Source organism: Perca flavescens, chromosome 10 (genome assembly GCF_004354835.1).
Source record: "Perca flavescens isolate YP-PL-M2 chromosome 10, PFLA_1.0, whole genome shotgun sequence".
Classification (NCBI taxonomy): Eukaryota; Metazoa; Chordata; class Actinopteri; order Perciformes; family Percidae; genus Perca; species Perca flavescens.
This window is the reverse complement of record NC_041340.1, coordinates 12,999,313-13,022,682: the sequence shown is the minus strand read 5'-3', so window position 1 is coordinate 13,022,682 and position 23,370 is coordinate 12,999,313. Positions and strand designations below refer to the sequence as shown.

The following is a 23,370-nucleotide window of genomic DNA, read 5'->3' as shown; positions in this document are numbered from 1 at the left end:
GAAAATAAATGGCACATTAATCCATAGTGAAAATAATCCTTGTTGCAATCCTACACATATAATAATAATAATAATAATAATAATAATAATAATAATAATAATAATAAGACAATTAATACTTCATTGCTATGAATTTTAATCTCTGAAACCAAGCACATGAACTGTAACTACACGTTTGAGAAGCAGAGGAGAGTGATGTGAGGTTCTCTCAATTCCAACAGCAGACATTTCCATGCAGACAGGGTAAACACACAAATAAAGCATCCAAGTGTGCGTGTGCACACACAACCACCAACTGTTCTCACAGTTGTTGGTGCTGACAGCTTCATTCCAAAAGTTATTTGAAAATGGGATTGTCAGTGAACTGGAGACTAGCAATGAATGCTGTTTCTCAAAGTTCCAGCAAGAGAGTGTGACTAGCATGGTGCTCTGCAACAGGGAAACAGCATAATGTCAAATTCTCAAAAGGAAGAAAAAAAACAAACTTTAACATAATTATGTAATCATCACAGTTGACATTTATGTCCATCAAGACATTACGCAATGTATCCAACTCATTACAGACTCACTCTGTACAAAGATTATTCTACTGCATCAATTCCTGATGAGATGTAAGATAGTAGACCAAAGTTTAACATCGGTCTGAAAATGAACTGGAAATGGACAATGTCAAAGATTTTGCAGAGCAGAAGTGTTCAAGATTAGAGGGATGAGAGAGGAGAGAATCAAAGACCCAAATAACTGACTGGCTGTCATGCACAATATTTGGCTGCTCCACTGACCCTGAATCCAACATGTATTTTATAGATGCTCCGGATACAAATCAAAGCCGAAAACAAAAGAGCATGAGCCATTCCCCTTTCTCAGTCCTTTTCTATTCAGGCTTATTTTATGGTCAATCTTTTACCTCCGGTAAATTATTATTAAACTATAATAAGCATACTTCAGTGATATTCTCCTGCAAGTAGACCTTACAGTGGAATTATTAAAATATATCCACAATATGTGGACATGACATACATGAATATGTTTTATAGGTACAGAGGCATTTATAAATTGAATACATTTTTAACATAAATCTTCTTTGATGGAATGACTGAGAGATACACGCACTTTGACAACCTTGATATCATCTGTTTTGCTACATCTACGGGCTGTTTAGACACCTGTTTGCAACGGATTCAAGTTCATCTGATGATTTCAACACATCCACACCTTTAAAAAACACTAAGAAATGCTACAGTGGCCTTTAGGAGGGGAATTTATCATTCTGCTGTTAGCCAAATTTCCCTGCTAAGGCAATTCTGGCCTACACCCAAACACTTTACTGACATGACATATTGGAAATTTCAATATCAATCTATCAATGTGCTAGAAACACATTGATACTGTATATTGCACAAACCTACTTAATAATCATCATGTAGACAAGCAGACTGAAAGAATACAATGCAGTATAAATAGGGATTCATTATTTATAGCTCATACATTGGACAAAAAAAATCATCTTAGCCTGGACTTGATCTAACTGATCCAAAGCAGATCAATCCAAGAAAATGTTTAATTTAAGGCATTTTAGGTGCCCAAGAGGAACATATATAAATCCACTACAGTTTGAGGTACACCTCCCCATCAGATTTCTCAGAACAGTTAACCTATCACCTAATATCCAGGAGGTTCTATTAGGCCCATGGAAATGTTGTGGGGCCCCTGGTTTGCTTGTTGGTGGTGCTGAGCTGCACTGAGCCTCAGCGCGTTACCCCTGGAGCCTGGTCCAATTTTCTCTCAGCACAGCTTCGGTCCAGAGACCACACTAACAAGCTTAAGCTCAACGCTCGTCAGAAAGAGCGGAATTTGGACACTCACTAGAGGCCTGAAAAATGCAGGTTGTTGGTGCAGCCCTCGCCTTGAACACAATAATTAATCTTCATATCGATCTGCCTTCCTGACTTCTGTTGGGACAAGCACAGAAAGCATGACGGACAACCTGCAGTATGTTTCAGCTCTAGGAGAGGAAGACAGGAAGAAGATTCTCCTCAGCTTTTCCTCTCACACACACACACACACACACACACACACACACACACACACACACACACACACACACACACACACACACACACACACACACACACACACACACACACACACACACACACACACACACACACACAGGAGAAAACAACCAAGCAGGAAAAAATAGATGTATAGAAGAAATGGTTTAGAGGTACAAGTTACATGTGAAAAAAAAAAAAAAAAAAAAGTATAAGAAGGCAAGGTCAAGACAGTAAAAATGTATTTCAGTCCATTTCACCTGAGAGCTACAATATTTGACAATACATTGTTTGGGGACACAGGTTTCAGGATCAACTCTTTATCTGTGTATTTTTTTTTCTCCACCAGTTTCCCTGAGGCAAAAAGAAGAGTTCTGATGCTCCTCTGACTCTCTCCTGCACCAGTTTCTCGTTACCACCAAGCCCCCTCTCTGATAAACTGCCCACCAGTCTTTGAAATATGATCCTTAAGGCCCAGTGCCACTATAAACCGGGAGTCATGGCTGATTTGTGAATCCAATTACCTCCCTGTCTGTAATGGCTGTGTTCAGTGCCATGATGTGAAGTCAGCTGTTGTCAGCATATGTCCTTAAGGCCACAGCCTCCCCAAGGAATACACTCAGCATCTAGGCCAGATCATCTAAATAACCATCTTGATTAATAGTAGCTTAAGAAGGTGGATGGGCTGTGGGAAGCGAAAATCAAAAGTTTAGTTTGCTGGTACAAACACAGAGAGAGGGGTCAAAGACCAGTTAAAGATGTATAGACCTATACTGATTGAGAGGACTCGATGGCAGAGAGTGCTAAAAAAAATAAAAAAATCAGCTGAGGGCATGGATTTCCAACCATTGATCACATAATTCACATTTGAGATGTTGCAACATAACTCCATCAACAGACTATTTCTATTGAACTGTGAAACTGTCAGACTTAAAAATGTAGTCCAGTTATTTTACTCTCAGCTGTCTTAAATAGGAATAGATGGATAATTGGACCAGGCCATAATCATTCATTTAGAAGCAATGTCGCCATTGCATAGTTGGTCCCTCAGAGAGCACTGGCAAGTTTATTTTTCAATTGTGAAATGTTCTGCTCAGCACATACTGTGGTCAGATTATTTAAAAAAAATAATAATAAACTAAAGGGAAGCTTGTGTATTGCGATAAGTCATTGTTGCTGACATGTCATTACTGGATTCAAAAAGTTATAATCTTAATATCAGTATCGCCTCAAAAATCATGCACCTTTTGGGCTACACACCTAGATTTTTGGGGGGATTTATTTGATAGTTAATGCTGACAGAAAGTAAGAGGGGAGAAGTAATTGAATGCCATACAACAAAGCTCCTTGGCCACAAGGATGACCCAGTCTTAGCACTTTTTGTACAACTATGATAAAACTGCAATAAAGATCCTTCTCCGTCTTGTTTTCAAAACATATGGTTAGCATGCCTAAAGTTCACACATCATGTATACGTACTCAAAAACTGGGACAGCGATAGGCTGCTTTTTATTGTGAATCGGACCGGACGTTGCAGTGCCCACTGGGCTACAGAGATTTAAAGGGAGAGATGATCACACTTGTTTTGATTACCACGGAAACCCAACCACAGAGATGTTTCTACCCCGCTCCATAAGTTGAGTGGGGAACGTTTCCAGCGCAGATAAAGAACTGCAATGCTAATCAGTATTGGCAGGCTCAGGCATCATTGTTGTATTGAAATAGCTTCAACAATGTGTACCGAAAGATAAAGAAAGATAAAGCAACTACCTCCTGTGTAGTGAAAATAAAAAGTCTGCGCTTTGAACTTGGAATTGCTGTCCTCAATTCAACTCGTCACTGACATGACAGAGCTCTCAAGTTGACCCAACTGCTGACTTCAACTGGCATTCCAATGGTCCAAAATAGACAGAGCTATAATTTAAAAGAACCCAACTGAAAACTACACCCCATTCCCTGGTCAAAATGTTACATGGGTGTTGTATCATCCTCCCATAAATGCTGACCTCCCATTCTTCAGAAAAAGTCAAAAAAACCGAACTAATATTGGCTAGTAAAATGTGCTGACTGAGCAGAGAAAAGGCCTTGCATTTATCCAGCAGCGGGGGTCTGACTTTAGCCAAGCTCAGTGCAGTAAACATGCAAGTACAGGGCTTCCTTTGAGCTTAAACACCAAACCTTTCAGAGCAGTTCCAATGACATTTCAGAAAGTTGTTTTTTTTCCTGCGCTATGAAAGCTTCTGCACAGTGGGGATCTGTGAGTGAGTTTGTTGATGTCAAAATGGAAAGAAACACCCCAAACAAAATTCACCACAAAAAAATAAAAAAAATAAAACACGTTTCCTGCAAATGGAAAATTCCTGGATAACCCCAACTCTTCCCACAGAGGGCCATGGTATCACATAAACATGGTTCAGAACATAAACTTATTAGTCTTTCAGACATATTCTACCAACTAACCCATGTAAGCACTTTCTTTCAGTCATTCACTAGGATGCAAAATCCCCCCATAAGACAGGCAGCATACACAGAACCTCTGCTACACTATTAATAATGCATTCTTGGTTACATTCCATCCATCCATCCTGCTTTCATTTTGTTTTCATGCTCCTTTTTTCCCCCCTTAAGCCAGTCCTGCTTCCCAAAGTAAAAGCCATATGAATGGGCTCTCAGTCTCTATTACAGTAGAGTGATGGCTGCTTTCCAGACAAGCAATCACTATGAACACCCCTGTTCTCTGGTCCAACCCACTGAACCACAGTCTCAGCTATCTCCATCCTCTCTGTGGGGGGAAATGTTCAACATATCAACGTGTAGAAGAACAGATTTCGAGAGGGTCAACTCCAACACAGCCATATATTCATAGCAACAAAAGTGTAATAAATGTCACAGAAATTCAATATGCAATAAATTTGGGTTCCTCAAAAATAAATCCACAGTATATGTAAAGCTGATTCTTATATTTAAAGAAAAAACACACATAACACAATGCAACCCATACATAAAAGTAAGATTTAGTGGCTCAATTTATCATCTAGTGCTAAGGCAGAGCTTTTATTGGAATACAATCTCTGAGGCAGCAGTGGACACAGGTAGACGTAACTTCAGAGAGTTACAGCAGTAGTGTCCCACATCCCTCTGGTGATCTATCATGCCACGTGTTGTGCTACTTTCAGTTGCTTCTCTTGGCACTGCTGGTAAGAGGGAAAGAAATGCCACCATAAAAACCAACTGATGTTCATTCTGTCTCTCAGGAATGTCACATTGCCAGGTAGGTGCAATATTTCTATGATTGTTTCACCCAGAGAGTTGTCCTCTTCCATCCCTCAGTACACTGAAGTGGGACAGTCAAGGAGATACAGCTATGTGTATGTCTGCACATTAAAGTGACAGCTGTGGATTCCCTCATTAATAAAACACAAGCACAGGTACTGCATGTTAGTCGGGATGTCTTTTACTTGTGGGTTGCAAAGGTTTGACAGTCAAGACTGACACCCAGGTCATAGGATATTTATATATACCCATTTTCTTGGTCTTAAAAATTGTAGTAAATTGAATATTTGTTTGTTTGTTGAAAAAAATAAGATATTAGATTATGGCGCCTTGTGCTTTAGGATACTGTGATGGACATTTTTCACATTTATCTACAGTAAGGATTACAGTAAGAATTTTGACCGATTAACACTATCGGTTAAAAAGTTAAAAACAATTTTATTAAAACACTTCTTGCGTATTAAAAAGAACAATATGCTATACAATGTATTTCTTAACTGCTAGGTAACTTTGCACTAGCAAGTTGTGTTTTAAGCGGCTCTTTTTTTTTGCTCGTGGCTCTCTGCTGGACGGTGCTCACAGCGGAGAGCTACGTGACACATGCATATATATCGGTGAGGACTGGCGGGTTAAATCGGCTCTCCTACGCACAGAGTATGCCAGGCAGACCCACAGCTGACAACCTCACAGGTGTATGCGGTGGAGACAGGCTCAGACGTACATGCCGCAAACCGCTGCGGTTCCAGAATAGAGGCTGCTTACTTGCATTAAGCAAGATACATAAATTCTTCTTTTTAAGAATCTTTTTTTTAAGCATGGCACACAGTTGGAGTCAAATACAGAATACATGCCTCCAATGTGTGTTCTACCCTACTCCAAGATATGTGGGCTTTCATATGTTTTTTAGAGTAGATTTGAAAATATTGTACAGCTACTCCCTGGTGAACATAATCCAGCTTCTTCAATCTACTTCTCGTTTGTCATCTGCTCAAAGGAACTGTCAGCAGGGTTTAACACAGCAGCACTGCAGCCACAATCCCATCTCACACACACCGCTCATATACAGCAAATGCAGAATAAGGCTGATGGCTCACTTCATCTTCCACGTAGCTCCTGAACATGCTGTTGCAGAGTCCTTAGCTCTAATTTCAAAGTTCCCAGCATGGTTGCTTATCATGAAGGTGATTAGAAATGAAGGGCTCTGTCAGTGATATGGTTGGAGCCCCAGAGTTGGATGCCTTTAGGCTGCCAAGCCCTCTTAGCTACTCAATACCAGATGGCAGGTTGAACTGCTGCTGCTGCTGCCAACACTGCTGATCCTCCCAGGGATCTTCCACACAAGCTAATATACTTTTCTTCAATCTGAACAACATTTAAGCCTCATTTTAATGCTGCTGTTGCGTTTCAAAAGCTGAACAATTAGACCAAGTCAAATTGGGTATCTGGAGGGCACATACAAGTGAGCATTAGACACAGAAATAAACAACGATCATTACCCTACATTAGGCTGCCACCGAGATTTAGGATGTGTGGTGAGGCAATGAAACAATCGTTATTACACCAACAGTCTTAAATATCAGCCTGAACAGAGGGTCCGCTGGAGAGAAAGCACCACGTGAAGGGGGATAACTTGACAAAAGCAGCCAAGCATCTTGTAAAAAGTGTGTGAAGAAGCATTGACACAGTTTTCCCCATTGGGCGCTTTGTAAAGCAATGAATGGATGTTGTTTCGTGATGGAGAGTTGAGGATAAAACAGTGTCCAGTTCCACGGTGTTGTCCAGGAGTATGGATCACTGTAGTCTATATCCTTGACGTTCCACTTCCGGGATTGTTCCATTGCCGCTGGAACAACCTGCCGGATTTCACTCATTTAGGCCGGATATCCGTTGCCTTGGGCTTCCTTTGTGTTAGCATTTTAAACTCTGGTCGATTTTATGAGGACTGTGGTTAACATTTTCTCAGATTTCTGCAAGGTAAATCCAGAAAGCTAGCTAGACTAGCCTATGTGTCTAACTTTTAAACGTACACGTTCCACCAAAACAAGTTCCTTCCGAGCCTATTTTGCAGTGAAAGTGGACAAGAGCGATGGAGAAAGGAGAAACACAAAGCTTCTTTTTCCATTATTTTCTTAGAGGTTCCTTGATAAACGCACACCAGCACATTACATCTTTAGTTATTATCAAACAAAGATGGGCTGTAGATGACAGTTATTTCACCATAACTTCATCTCTGTCCTTCAATATGTGAGGAACACCATTATCCATTATCCATTCATCCATCATTAGCAGTTGTAAACAGAAAAACTCACAGCAGGAGGACATAGTTGTGTTTATCATAACTTCATAAGCCAAACAATATATAACTACATTTAGTGGGGTGGAAGAAGGATTCAAGAACATTCACTTCTGTGGTGACAGCTATGGAATTGTATTAGGGGACATCTAGGGACATCCTTTAATGGAAATGCATTGACGTTGCAGCAGAAAATTGCATTCATACTATATAGGTCCAAGGTCTGTGGCAAGTCGTCGTATAAGTAGTGATGTTAAACACTGCCATAAGGGACTCAGCTGGTCACCAATGTCAGTACTGGATAAATTAGGGAATTCTAGTAGATTAACTGATCATCCTGTAGGGTAATCTGCTCTGAAAGAAAAAAAGAAAAAAACATTTGAATAATTGGAATATCTTTAGAATTAAAAATAAAACAAACATACAAGCTGGAAATGTGCAAAATCTGCAGCAGTGGCCATTCAATGTACATAAATCTGCCCCACTAAATGTATTACTTTGACCCAATCTAAATGCACTGAAAAACAGCTTGAACACTGGGGGATACAGACTTTCATCAGTCTGTTTTAGCCAGTGTTGGGCAAGTTACTTTCAAAATGTAATACATTATAGATTACTAGTTACTGTCATTTGAAAGTAATTAGTTACATTACAATATTACTGTCTTTGAATTGTAATGCGTTACACTACTTTTGCATTACTTTTGAGTTACTTTCACCAAAATAATAGCGGAAGTTTGACTTGGCAGCTAGCTTGTGAATTTCACCACCGGATCAATAAAGTCTCCTCTTTATCCACTTTGATACATCATAGATTATTCATAATATTTTGTATAATTAATATGGATATGCAAAGTAACTAAAGCTATAAAAAATAAATAAGTAAAACGTACAATATACAAGTAGGAGAAAATGAAAATACTCAATTAAAAGTATCTTATGGTTGTATTGAAGTACGGCATTGTTGTAAAATGTTTATTTAAAGCACTTGAATAAGAAATTCATGTTGTTTAGTTTAAAACAGTCTAAAGGAAATGGTCAATTATAGTGTGATTAAAACTAACTATTTACATTATTTACAGTACTTGATTTACAGCTGATATGTGAAAAGGTCCACACCCTTATTTTTTTTAACAGTAATATAGTTTTACTGCGAACCGTCACAGGAAGTGCTTTTATTTTGAAGTAGCCTACACGGAAGTTGTCTGTTGTGTACTCTTGCTAGCTTACTGAGATGCAACATGTCCGTCAAGCTAAGTTGCTCACTTTCTTGTTTGTAAAACTGCAACTGTAATAATTATTACCGTTCATGACAGCAACATATTGAACAGTAAATGGTCACAGTAAAAGACAAGCGTTTTTGGTCGTCATCCGAAGCAGTTCCACTACAGGCATAGTTACTCTCCACGGCTGATAAACTGCAATGATTTACGTGTAACAACCTAAACATTAATTCCCGACATGTTTAAATCTGTCAGCGGCTCGGACACACAGCTGTCCGAGCTGACGTAAATCACCTGTTGGGACACAGATGTTATGAAATAATACGCACGGCTTTTTTTTTTTTTCCTGTGAACAAATGCTTTGCGGTGTTGGGAAATTCTTAAAAAATGTTGCATTAAAATAAGTTGTAACTCGCGTTACTGAGATTGTAACGGGTAATAATATTACCGAAATTTAATTAGTAATGCGTTATATTACTGCGTTACAGCAAAAAGGAATACATTACTGTAATTGCGTTACTTTTGTAACGCGTTACTCCTAACACTGGTTTTAGCCAACGTCTAGTTTATAGAAACACTCAGGTAATGTTTTTACAAATGAGTTAACATTTTTTATGTGACTATTTCCAAAGGCAAAACTTCCTAGACCTGAACAATTTCTGTGTATTATACTCCTACTTCAGTGTTGTTATAATCTAATGAAAAAATAAAATTTAATTAATGATGTGGAGGATCTTTGAGCTTTTGCTTATTGTTTGGCATATCAATGGTGTTGTTAGTATGAGCATATAACCCTGACTAGCTTGGTTTAGCTAACAGACAGCAACCAAGACACTGCGAAATCTTTACAAATTAGCCTTTTTGAGTTTATTCGCAAAACTTGCCTCGTCAGTAAACTAAAGAACTTCCTACCTGTCTGTGAGCTCAGCTTTGAGCACTCAAGTGAATACAGATTGGCAGGCTGAGTCAGTGAATAGCTCTGGGAGTTTGTAACAAGGGTGGATGAAAACGGTAGCAAACTCTGTTATCTTTTCAGGTGAAGTGCTTGTGATTGTCAAGACAAAGACGAACAGATTGGCTATTCTGCATTCACTTGGCACATTTTTTTCTTGGTCCTGGATAACTTCAGCTTTATTCAAATAATCACTGCTGGTAAGTGCACACATTTTACTTTCAGCCTGGACAATAACGCTCACTTCCAAATTAATAGGCACTACATTATTATGTAAATTTTGTCTAGCAGGTTTACAGCCGCAATGAAGAGTTTGTCAAGGCAGCTATTTATGCTTTTAAAGTGCTAAGACAAACTGAGATATTTTAAAACTACCACAAAAGCTGTACAGTTTCCAGTGATAATAGACAGCCTACCCACTGACAATTCTAAGGGTCTATCCTCTGAAATACATTTCCACTTAGTTATGCTCATTGAGGTAACTGGTTTCACCAAATTTGACAAATATTTTCACTTTGTGTTTCAGCTTTTTCTTTGTCACTTTTGCTTTCCCTCAACAGCTAGTGCTATGAGAATCCCACAAATCGTCATTCAACAACCAATTAAAAATGTGAGTTTTCAAACTTGCCAAATCTCCTGGTATTGTACTGCAGTCCACTCTGTATCCAGTCTTAATTTGTGCTGCGGCACTATCATCCTATGCCAAAGAGAGCTGAAATATTTAAGCTCCTTCTCAAGCACTCCATGTACAACCTTTAAATCTCTCCTCTCTGACAGATCTAAGCAAAGTGCCTCCCTCCCTCACACCATTAAAGGCAATCTAAGGATGCTCTGCCAATTGATCAGAGAGGACTAGCACAGTTTGAAGGTAAATGGCTGTCACAAGGCCTGATGGACATTTTTTATCTCCTAGTGGTCAAAGGGAGGCACTCGCCCCCATTCCCTCAATTTGATTCAAAGCATGTCTGTGCCTCTGGAAGGAAAGGAAATAGAGGAGAAGGGAACTGATCTGTTCTGTCTGCGCAAGATAAACAACAGTGTAACGGAGAAAACAAAAACCTTCCAATCAGAGGACAAGAAACACAAAGTCATTATGTCCTATTTATCCTAAACTACTTGTTTTATCAGACTAAATGCAATATTTTGAACACTGAATTATTAATCATGTACTGTGAAATTATTCTAATAAACTTTTTTACTAAATTAATTAAACCCTACTTTGCTAAGACAACTGCACAGTCTGCTTCTAAAAAGTATATAAAGAATATAATGTTTTGTAAAGTTCTAACAAACGAGATGGGGGGATAAGCAAACAAACTGGTTGCGGTTTCTTTTTTTAGTCAGTATACTCACAGCGGTGACAAACTACTGCCATGAGACTAATCTTTGACAAGTCATTGCTTTTATGAGCTAAAGGAAAGTATAGCAATTAGGCTATGAACACATAAACAACTGAAAAGCTGTGGGACATCAGAAGTAAATTTACCGTGACTATAAACAGAGGAAGCTGGTGAACAGAGTACCAGAAATAAGCACAGTAAGCAGGTTAATGTGCAAGTTCAAACGGAGTCCTATCTTAATTAGATTATGTGAGAAAATGTCCCATTTAAATCTAGCTATTTATGCGCGTTGTGGCGTATCAGGAATACATGACATGGAAATTTTAATAGATGGACGTCGCAGCAAAGAAACCAAACAACTTATCTATATCTATAAACAGCTAACAACTCACAAGCCCCTACATTATAGGCCTATATCCACTACAATGTGACTAAATGTAATAGAAAGCGGATTGAAAAGCATGTGAAAAATATGCATTTCAATAGCAGTAATCCGGCGTCAGCTGGCATGAAATCTATTCTGAAAACTTCATCCATAAACCGCTGCAGTATAGGCGTGTGTCATTCAAGATAATAGCTACCGCTCGCGTCAATTGTACTGATAAGCAAGTGTAAAATACGTACAGGAAATTATTGTTGATCATTTATCATCATAAAGCACACCATTACACATCAAGTGCTGAGGCACACGAAAAGCTACTACACAGGAGAGAGGCAGCACAGCTCTTCTTATGCGGTCTCAACAGCTGGAATACGCCCGACAATTTCGGACTAAACACAGCAAGAAATATACTTAGCTTGCCGTTATACATTGTATCAAACAGCGTAGAGAGGAGCGACACAAATATGGCAATATGTCAAACAACTCGTGCGGTTAACTGACGTCCAGTCATACACTATACACTATAGTACGGATAGTCGGTGTGTGTGTGTGTGTGTGTGTGTGTGTGTGTGTGTGTGTGTGTGTGTGTGTGTGTGTGTGTGTGGACAGAAAATAACATCTCCGCTGTCAACATAAAGACCGTGTGAAGGAACAGCGAGAGCAGAATAAAACTTGAAACATGTACCTGTGTACTGCAAGAGAAACATTGTCCACCGAAGGCGAGGTGCGTTTCTTGTCGGTCGTCTTCTGTAGGACGAAGTGTACAAAGTAAAATCCTTGAATGGAGACGGGGCTTGTCCCTCAGTCAGTCCGCTCCGCTCGGCAGACTGGACTGCAATGAGAGCAGCAGTCGAAGCGGGACCTTTTAACTACGGCTGGCGAGCCCGCCCTCACGACGTGCCCGGCCGGCTCGCGACTGAAGCAGAATACTAGCACGCTTCAGATACACGCAGCGTGCAGGCGAACTATTTAGGCTGTGTTTCGGTGGGCGCGATACAGTCACTAACAAAACTCCTGCTCGGAATTCTTTGTCAGTCCGCTGGCGGGCGAGCTCAAGCACTGGTGAACTGTCAAGAGGGGATCGTCGTTTCCATCGAGAGCTGCAGCCAATCGATCCTTACGGCAAGTCACTACGAGAGGAATCACCCAACACGCTATACCCACTCCTGAGTTGAATCCCAAATAAACTACAATTTGGATTGGAAAGATATCCCCCCCCCTCCTCCGAGTTTGCGTTAAGACATTTTCTGAGGCGCGGGCATCCAAGCGATAAATGCCCCAAAAAGGAAGGTTATTTGTCCAAAACTTTTGACAGCTGTGCTTTAAAGAAGGTGTCATTCTGTAGCTTGCCAGTTGGAGGAGGAGAAGCAAAGGCATTATCATTTCAATACCCATGCTTAGAACACAGACTGTGATGAAAGGCATTCCTGTCATCCCCGAGGCTCAAGATACACTGTGTTTTAAAAATAAATACAGCACGAGACTACTTATCCAAGTTGTTCCAAGTGATTAAGGTATTTATTAGGAATCAGTGGGATTACACTAATTTAGTTAAAACTGTAGTCTGTTCAAGAGCTGTTAATAGTAAGACGGTGTGATGTCTAATGATGAGTATGTTTGCCCACTTGAAAATAGTACACCTGGATCCAGCCAGGTTTCTACATTGGCTCAGTGTGTCCATTCTGATAAAGAAGCATCCATCATTAAATTTGTCTAATCTTTGGCTCGTGCTGTCAGAAAATATGTTTAAAAAAATGACTGAGGCTTCCCAGAGTGTGAATCCAGTCTTGGTTTGATCAACACACAGCCGGAAGATTAATTACACACGGGAAACAGCAGAGCAAACACTATTATACTTCCATAATTAGACCCAGGCTGTGTACAGAGTCATAAAGAAAATGTGCATGGGAACGATATCTACTGCAGTGGTCAGCTGAGTCATTTATTCCTGATCTGTAAACTGTCTTCAGTCTGGTTCAGACTGGCTTCTGGAGGAGACACTGGCCCCAGTTGTTCAATGTTGAAGATATAATATGTAATATTTCTGTATTAAAATGTCTAAAGGCGACCAGACCTATGTTTTATTTATTTATATATATATATATATATATATATATATATATATATATATATATATATATATACATATACATACATATACATACATATACCGGTAGAGGTGGGCGATATATTGTTTAGACGATAATATCCAAATTGTTGTCTGGACGATATGCAAAATTGGGATATCGAATATTTCATAATTTGTACAATCCGACCCCCCAAACATGAAAAGAGCTGAAGGAAGTTAAAGAGAAAACAAAAAACGCACACTATAACCTTCTAAACAATTATATGTAGCAATTTTAATACTGTAGGGGTTTGTTTGACTGTATTTTTTGTACAAAATCACGATCGTCCCGCACGAGAGTAAGCTGCTACTAGTTCTTACCTTGCGCGTTATGACGTTCACTCAAGTCAACAAAGATGGCGGTGCGCGATTGGGCAGCGGCTCTCCTGTCGGTGTATATTTATACAAGTACGTACAGCCACACTGAACTAATCAATACAGGACCACGACACAACACAGCCGTTACGAGAGCCTTCCAGGCGGCTCATAACATCCCGGAGGAAATAGCCTGACCGAGCCCTCCAGGTTGTTGTCGGCGCTAGCACGCCGAGCTAGCTATCTACCGGCAGAATGAGAAAAAGAACTCTGGCACAACCAGAGGCGGAGGACTGCATTTTTGTGCACAATGAATGGAGTACCAACTGCTGGATTGTTGCCCATCACGGCTCACCTGACCTGGAGCCCTGTCGGTAATATACTGACCATTTTATTTACTACGAAAACAGCACAATGCCGTCTACATAGCCCCCGATGCTAACGTTAGCAAAAGTTTGGTTCACTGCTAACCATATTGAACAAACTGCAGCGCGATCACCTGGATACGGGATACAGGGGACTTTATCACGGCGTCCTTAAAGTCTGTTCCCGTCCAGCTTTCTCCCAGCATGTAGATTGTGTTACTAGAGGGAAGAACACACTAGTCCATGTATACTCAAACATCAAAAAAGCTCACAGAACTGCACCTCTCCCTCACCTGGGCCAGTCAGATCACATCCAACTCCTGATCCCAGCATAAATCCCGGTCAGAAGGACTATACAGCCAAGTAGAAGGACTATCAGAACCTAGTCTGACCCGGCCCTGTCCCAGCTCCAGGACTGCTTACAATAAGGACATGGTTGTGTGCAATATGTTACAGAACAGAGCCCTTTGTTTATTGTTATGATTTCATCTTGCTTGTACATTTTCCCAAGAGAACCACCAAAATAGCCTCCGAACAGGGCTTCTTTTAACTTCTAGAAGGATTTCAAAAATATCGTCTGAATATCAATATCGAGATATTGAAAAAAAATATCGAGATATTCATTTTTGTCAATATCTCCCACCCCTATATACCGAGTGTGTATATATATATATATATATATATATATATATATATATATATATATATATACACAAATGTTTCCAACAATGTTCTAACCCCGGAGAAGGCACACACACACCAGGTGCTAACGACACTTCCGTCTGCGGCCATTTCATTAGAATAGCATGACATGAATAAACGTTACTAAATGTAACGTCTATAAAACTTTAAAACGTAAACTCCTTGCACAGATTCTTTTTCATCGTGCATAGTAGTTGTTTTACAATGAAGACAACAGCTCCCATGATCCCACAACACTTCACGGCGTCATCAAAAGGTCTGTGTTTCAATTGAAAGACTCTATGAAGAAAATTACATATTGTACGTTTAATATTCAGTTCAACTTCTAATGGTAATAGCATATCAAACAGATGTACCATTTATTTAAGTTGATATAAGCAGTGGGCTCAGTTTGGGAACATTTCACTTGATACTCAAAGGATTTTTCTATTAAAAATAGAAACATTTCTGAGCAATTGTTCCATGTATTATGAGCTTGAATAGGTCAGCATACATAGATTAGTTGCCAATTTATTAGATACACCTGGCTACAACTTATGTAGTAATACAACAGCCCTGCAATTAATTCTACATTTATGAATATTGTGCTTATGTTTTAGAGAGGATTTGACTGAGATGAGATGTGGTTCTAATATTGATTCTACCATCATTTATATAAATGTGGTGGACTTAATATTAGAAACACTTTTTTGTAACAGCACCACAAACTACAGCCTCCAAAATAAGCATGAAGTTTCTCCATGAAGTCACATCGGCAGTGTGTTTGTCAACCATAGACTTAAAAAGCGGTTGCCAATTTCTCAATATGGTTGCCAGTGGCAACCTGGCAACCATTACTGTCGAGCCAGCCCCTGCTTTGTGATTTTCAAAGACAAGAGCTGCATTCAAACATGCACATACACACAAGCATGCATCCATATAACCTAAAACTGAGGTTGTGTATTTCAGGTTAAAAGGCCTTGGACATGTTAGAAAATATCTTCAGGATTAAATTATTTTATCCTCTGCCCAACCAATAAGTCTGTTTCCACTGCCATCATAAAATAATTATTTAATTATTCTCCCCCCACCCAAAACTCAAATTGCTCTCAATTGCCAGTCCACTGTGAAGTCAGGAGAACACTATTCTACAAACAAGGTGGGATGGTAGTGATACAAGGTGCTTTTATGACAGTAACATTCTACACTGTGACTCTCTAAACACCTTTGATTTATTGAGAAATAAACCCGTTTTTTGTCTTCAGAAAACAACAGTGTTTGCTCGATATTCATTGTTATTTCCTGGAAATAAAGACAGCATGTTTACAGTCAGCCACTGTTGAAGGATGATTAGGATACATTTAATGACCGTACTCAGCTCAAATATATAAAAAAGATAGACATAAAAAGATTATACCACTTGACACCTTCCCTCTGAAGGTACAACTGAACAAACTGCCAGGCGGCTCGAGAATAACTGTCGAAGATCTTTTTCTCTTCCAACTGAATTATTATTATTATTATTATTATTATATGCAGACTTATTGTTTCGGTTATAGTTCTTGCAAATGTTTTCTATAAATCCCCACACTTTCAAAACAGACCTGTCCTGTAGATGAAACTTAACTATCTTATGCAACTAACCCCAAACCCCAAAATGTATTATTCAGGCTAACCCAAAACCCCAAAATGTATTATTCAGGCTAAGATCCTTTGAAAGACTTCAGAAACATGACACAATAATATGGGGACTTGTCTTTCGCTCACATTTGGACTGCAGCCTAGCCTTTGAAAAATAGTGGATGGACAAGCTTATTATTCACTACTTCACATGCTCCGTGAAGTGGGTTGGTTTAAAAAAAATAAAAAAAATACAAATAGCACAACACATTCACACACATCAAGCTCGAATTTTAGAGACACATCAGCAGATAGAAAAACAGTATTATCAACCAGGAGTTACTTATCTATCATTCTGCATATAGGGATATAGAAAAAAGCAAAGCAACCAACAGTTTTTTAGCAATTCACGTTTTCATGAGAAAGGACGAGAAATAAACATATTTTTTTCAAGGGAGAATTCAATTACCCCTGTCAGCCAGTAGTAATGAGTAACAGCCAGTGCATGCTCTCATTCAATTTCAGTGTCCCTGGGGAATGATGTTTGTCTGATGTCTTGATTTTTTTTTAACAATGATGTTCTTTTTGTGGCCTGCTTAGTGTAGCAAAACATTCAAATCAAATTTGACTCTGTGCCCCAGCAGATGAAAGCAGCCTTGGTTTGCTTTTATGGTTTCGTATGAGAAAAGAATGTGTGTGTTTAGTGACATTACAGACCTGTTTAGTCAAATAAACTGCCTGACTTAAAAAAAAAAAGAGGTGAAATAAGTTATTCTGGCTGGAAGATTTCACCATTTCTTAAAAATAAAAAAAGCATACGAGAAGACTTCACTGATGCAAACATGTTCCATAAACCATGTGCTCATATCATCCAGCTCATCTCCGTTTTATATCTTAAAGCAGAAATGTATAGAATGGTCGAGCCAGTTAAACCTAAGCTCCTTCTCAATGCAATTGTTTAGTTAACAGGGAAATATCTCATATAATGAATTATTCAAATTCAATTACTGCATATTAAATGGGAGCTGGGCCTCATCGACAACTATAGTAACATTTTAACAAGGGCTCTGAGAGACATAGCCTTCTTTGTAACTAGCACTTGTTTCAGTCAATATTTCCCTTTTCACTAAACATTTATGATATCTGTCCTGTGAGATGATGGCACTATTTGTCTCTATCGAGTAATTTGCCAAATCACACAGCGCTATTTTAACTTGGTAAGAGCGTGCCATGCTGTATCAATATGCCCTTTCCAATCAAACTAAAGCGTTCAGGTAGCTTCTCCATGACGCCTTCAGAGAGGGAGAGAGGATGATATTTAAAAAGGTTATGCTCAGTTGAAAGCATATCAGTTAAAAGTGCCTGCAGTAGTATTTGGTGTCTTCCATTTTGAGATCAATGAATGGTGTGTTTGTAGCTTAGGCACGAGTGAAAAATGTCATTAACTCCACTGCCCTCTATGGAGGAAGACAGCCAGCGCAAGAATATGCCCTGAGGATGGGGGACATCTCTGTCTTTTGGGTTCTTGCTAGTTATCTTTGACCTCTATCTTCTTTAATCCTTCCCTTTCTAATTACCTATCCCTTCTTCTCTTCCTTACCTCGCATCCCTGCCCCCTGACTGATGGTTACCAGATGATCATCTGGACAGGAAAGGTTGAGGTGACTCCCCAGCTTAAGTCACACTTCATTAAAGTGCTCATATTATGCTCATTTTCAGGTTCATCATTGTACTTAGAGGTTGTACCAGAATAGGTTTATGTGGTTTAATTTTCAGAAAACACCATATATTTGTTGTTTTCTCTGGAAGATGATAAGACTTTGGGCATTTTCACTTTGTAAATCTATAACGTGCACAAAAAGATATATAACATAATAAAGGAAAGGGAATATAAGCATAATATGAGCACTTTAACGGAGCTTCACAGTGTCCCAGTTCACATACTGGTGTATCCCTACTGGGATAAATGTAATGAGTTGCAGAGGAGTAACAAGAGACAATAAAAAGTAACTGGATTCAATGTGTTTTGAGATGCAGAACCATGTTTGCCATAGTTTTCATGTGAGAGGAGGGAGTAACTATCGGCGCCTTGGTGACGGCAGCATCTGTTCTGGAAACCGGATTAGTCAAAAGGAGGCCAGGCCTTTTACTAGAGAATTTTCCCACAGCATGAATATTGATGGAAATGAGTCTCAAACAGAGTCCAAAACAACTGTTAACCCCTCTGCATTGCTGAAATGTTGTTAACAGCACTCGCTGCCCTGTCATAATTCACAGCCAGAGAATCACTTGACTCAAACGCCACTCATGCATTGCCACCAATATAGCCACAAGGAGAGGTGATGACAAATCGTGTTTGTTTGTTCTACCACGTTTCCACACTGCATTAAAATGCTGCAAATCAGCTGATACAAGCAAAAGCCGTTTACGAGAGCAAGGGGCAGTGGGCACTGTGCTGCATGTTGGCAGCTGTGTTGTGCAGCAAGCTGGTTGGGACTCCTGGCACCAAATGTGCCATCAGCCTTACACACACATTGAACTTTGCTGGCCCCAAGTCAACATTATCACTAAGACAGTCTTGTAGCCAGACTTCTAGCTCACACCAAGAGGAAAAAAAAGAGTGTGGAAAGTGAAAATTTGATCCCCTCTTAGTTTGAAGAACAACTCTTGCACATATTTCCACATATCCGTTCATCTGCTAAATTACATGCTGACCTATACCTGCAGATATAAAAACACCTCTAAATCCTGAGAGTAAGAGAGCCTTGCTTGAAATCTAGAAAATGTCAAATAAGTTTTGCCAAGTATTAGTCATAGCATTGGACAGCTCTCTTCTGATGAATGTAATAATTTAATACTACCAGATGAACAGTGACTGTTAACGTGGGTCAAAGAAGATGCCAAAATATTCACTGTGAAATATTCTTTAGTCTTTTAGACAGCAGAGACATTTTTGTTGATTGTGGGTGGAAAAGAAGTCTCCGTCAAACTTTTGGCCCCATTAGTAACACAGTAAATCATGCAAATCCCCACAAAAATGGAAAAAAGCTATTTTTGCACAAAACATTGCTTTGTCATAAATTACTGATACCGAATGTGACATTTTATTCAAATTATTAAAGCTTTTTTTATCCATAAAAACATGAATGCAAATATGACATTCATGTTTTGTTTTTTTATGGATAAAAGCTTTAATAATCACCAGTCAAGTAGTATTTCAATCATATTTGATCAAAAGACTCTTTGTAAATACTGCCACTGCCCATCTCTTAACATAAAAGAAACCATTGTCTAGTTTTGACGGACTGTCATCAGTTATTTGATGCTACACATAGCAAACTGTTTATTCTTAACATTAGAAGAAAAAAACATTAGTTTACTAGAAATGTCACCGGCATATCAAACCTTGAACCCAGAACCATGTATTGTAGGAAAGCGTTGGCTGAATGCATTATTACATCCCTTCTTGTTGCAGACGGTCGTACAGTTGGTGTTGGTGTGCACAGAATTTGATTAGTTCATTCAATCCTGTGTGCACTTCGGAGACTAAAGCAAATGCTCTATATACACTTTATAAAATTAGGTTAGAAATTGAATAGACTTTGGCCTTAAATCAGTGATGGAAAATTTGATACCTTCATTGTCTCACAAACTGACCTGAGACACCTTTAAACTGCTCATTACTGAACTTGGTGTAGGAGATAGACAAAAACACACTAAAAGGCAAATATACTAGATACTGTAGAAAACTCTGCAGTATAAAAGGGTGAAGAAAAAGAGAGAATACAACACAGAGAGCAGGCCAGACAAGCAGGAGGGAGGAAGAAAGGCCAAGTATCAGACAGAGCATTCATTATCACCTGACTGACCTGCATATTGCCCTGTGTGAGAGTAATGGGAAAGGACACACTCATCGGCCAAAGCCCAGCAAGAGAGGCGCTTTTCATTCCCCCCCTCTTTCCTCTCTCTTAAGCAATCTGTCAGTTTCTTACTCGGTTCAATTTCTGTTCTCGAACAATGTACTGTAGCATCCCATTGTTTCAGAAAATACAATAAACAGCTCACAGAGACATATTAATGCCATGCCTAATGTAATGAATATTGAATAACCTATGTATTGCAGTTTCTCTGAACATGATTACAGCTAACAGCTAATAGTCCATTTAATCATTACTATTATCCCTTTATTCAGCATTGTGCACGTAGTTACATGCAGTGGCAGTTAAAAAGGCAAAACAGTAGGCGTTAACAGCCGGACTGGAGACGTGATAACAAGAGTCTGCAGCCATTCTGTGTGTCGCTGCTGTGTCAGAGTCCCGTATGAATCATATGTCTGTGCTTGAATGAGATTAACACTTTGAATCAGAAGCCATGACACTATAACTGAGAGGACGTGGCAGATTGGATGTCTGCAGAAAAAGAAACCAAAGTGAACATGGCAAAAATAACTGATTACAATCCAGGAAGGAGAGAGGAAAATTCAGAGGGTTAAGTCTTCACTGAAAAGACGAAGATCTTCTGAGATAGATACAAAATAAGACCTTTAGAAGTTGCGCAGGCCTCTTACCGGTGACTCGGCTTGATCTGTAGTCTTTGTACATGCTAGAGATGCAGCGTTGTCGTGTGTGATCTCAGCTTCTCTGGTCTTGTAGCAAATCTGTTTTGGAAAACAAAAATAAAGCATAACAAAGGTCTGATCAGCTGTTTGTTCTGTTACATAAAAATGCCGTGTCTTACACCACAACTCTGCAACCCGACTTTTTCATTATTCGTTCAAGGACACTGACTGAAAGCGGCCGAAATAAAAGGGCTTTGTCTTGAACACAGAGAGAAGACAAACAGAGGAGAATGTAATTCATCCCCTTCTCCTAGAGGCACGACCTCCCTGCTTTGTGAAGCAGAAGCTCATCCGAGCCAAAGAGGGCTCTGAGGCGCGGGAGGGTCCCATTGACTGCGCTATTAACACTTAAACTGGGTGGATCAGCATAGAGGAAATACAAAACGCTGCCAGAAGGATGCACAGAGAATTCTGTAATGCATTTCATTCCGCTGAGAAGGGCCCTGAGGGTGCCGTGATGACCAGAGTAATTGGCTTTCTCCAGCTATGATAATCTGCATCAGTCATGCCATGCCAACACACTCTCAGGCCACTGAGAAGGTCACAGTGATCCCCAAAATCTTCTCTGCTGACTGCAGCCCCAGAATTCTTATTGAAAGCAAGACTATTGTTCTGCATTCTTGTGATTTTACTTTTTTGTTTAGGGGCTTGATTAAGTGGGCTTTTTTTTAAAAACTTTTTTAGTACCAATAAGTTTGCTTTTGACTTGGAATGTATTTACTTTTACTACAAACAGTAACAAAGACATACATTATATATCATACAATATATAATGTATGTGTTGTCTGTTGGGCTGAAACAATTAGCAGACAAAACGACAATCGACAAAAATTCGGAAAATGAATCTACAGCAATTGTGATCATCATTTCATTCCTTTATTAAGCAGTCCCTCCTGGATTTCGCGATGTCTCCAATTCATGCGAATTCAACCAATTACCGTGAATTTGGTGCGACTCGCAAATTTGACCAATAACCTGAAGTTTCCCACAACTTCAACCAATCCCAGCAGTCCCACGTGCACTCTGAGAGCCACCGACCAAGCGGGAGTGAGAACGGGTTGATCATTTCTTTGTTTCTGATATGAAGACGAGACGTGTGTGACTCGAACGTCTCACATTTACCAATAAAACGTACAGCGAAAGACCGTGCAAAACATTTCAGACCGTCCTGCCAACCTGTACACATTTTAACATCAATGTACGCTGTGACGTTTTTTCACTCTGCTGCCGTTTCAATCCTGTCGGCCCTTCTGAAGCGGGCGGGGCTGCACACACAGACAAACACGGAAAAAACGGAAATGAGACGTACACAATGACCTATTTTAGGATAGCTACGCTTGTTATTGTAAGTGCAATGATAAGTTAAAGTCCAATAAGTAACGTTACTTTATCAAACCGTGTGAATGTGTGTCCCAGTCCAGGTTAGGAAATGAACTAACAATGTAAAGATCAACAAGCCACTGACACATATGTTCAAATTTGATTCATTCAATAAATAATTTTTTGTCTTAAATCCACCAACCATTTTTATATTATACCAGCATAGTCTTTTTAGTAAGGTTACTAGGAAATCTCAGTCCAGAGTAATTGTATTCTCCTCAAAACAAGTTTCCTTTTTATTTTTAAGGAACTATAAAAAATAAAATAAAAATCGCAACTTTCAATTTCTCCCGCAACTTCATTGCAACAAACATACAAAAGACATCACAACTGTTATTTAAATTTTTTGCAAAAGCTCCCGCAAAATCAGGCATTTTGGGCCGCAACAATCTCAAAAAAAGGCCGCGAAATCCTGGAGAGACTGATTAAGGAACAATGCCAAACGTTCTCTGGTTTCAGCTTCTCGAAAGTGAGGATACATTTTAAATTTGGGGGTTTTGGACTGCTGTTTAGACAAAGGAGCAACTGGAACATGTTAGCTTGGGCTCTGGGGAATAGTCGGGCGGTTCTCACCATTTTCTGAAACTATATGGACTTAAAAATAATAATCACAAAATGAAAATAATCAAAGCCCAAAATAATACATATTCCATAAAACGTGTGCATGCAAGCACACACACACGCATCCGCCCCCCCACACACACACACACACACACACACACACACACACACACACAACAACAACAC

The 23,370-nt window shown here is 39.4% G+C and overlaps 1 protein-coding gene across 6 annotated transcripts in view; it reads right to left on the bottom strand.

Annotated features, from left to right (window-relative positions):
• Positions 1-23,370, bottom strand: part of enox2 (ecto-NOX disulfide-thiol exchanger 2) — a 189,522-nt gene that overhangs the window by 120,302 nt on the left and 45,850 nt on the right. For 5 of the 6 annotated variants that reach the window (XM_028589142.1, XM_028589138.1, XM_028589137.1 and 2 more), the window contains one exon: positions 21,193-21,282. In XM_028589142.1, coding sequence (XP_028444943.1) covers positions 21,193-21,226 — 34 coding nt within the window. In that variant the 5' untranslated portion in view covers positions 21,227-21,282. Of the gene's footprint in view, positions 1-12,201; positions 12,669-21,192; positions 21,283-23,370 lie in introns of those variants that run through there. The other variant, XM_028589140.1, reaches the window with a different exon arrangement.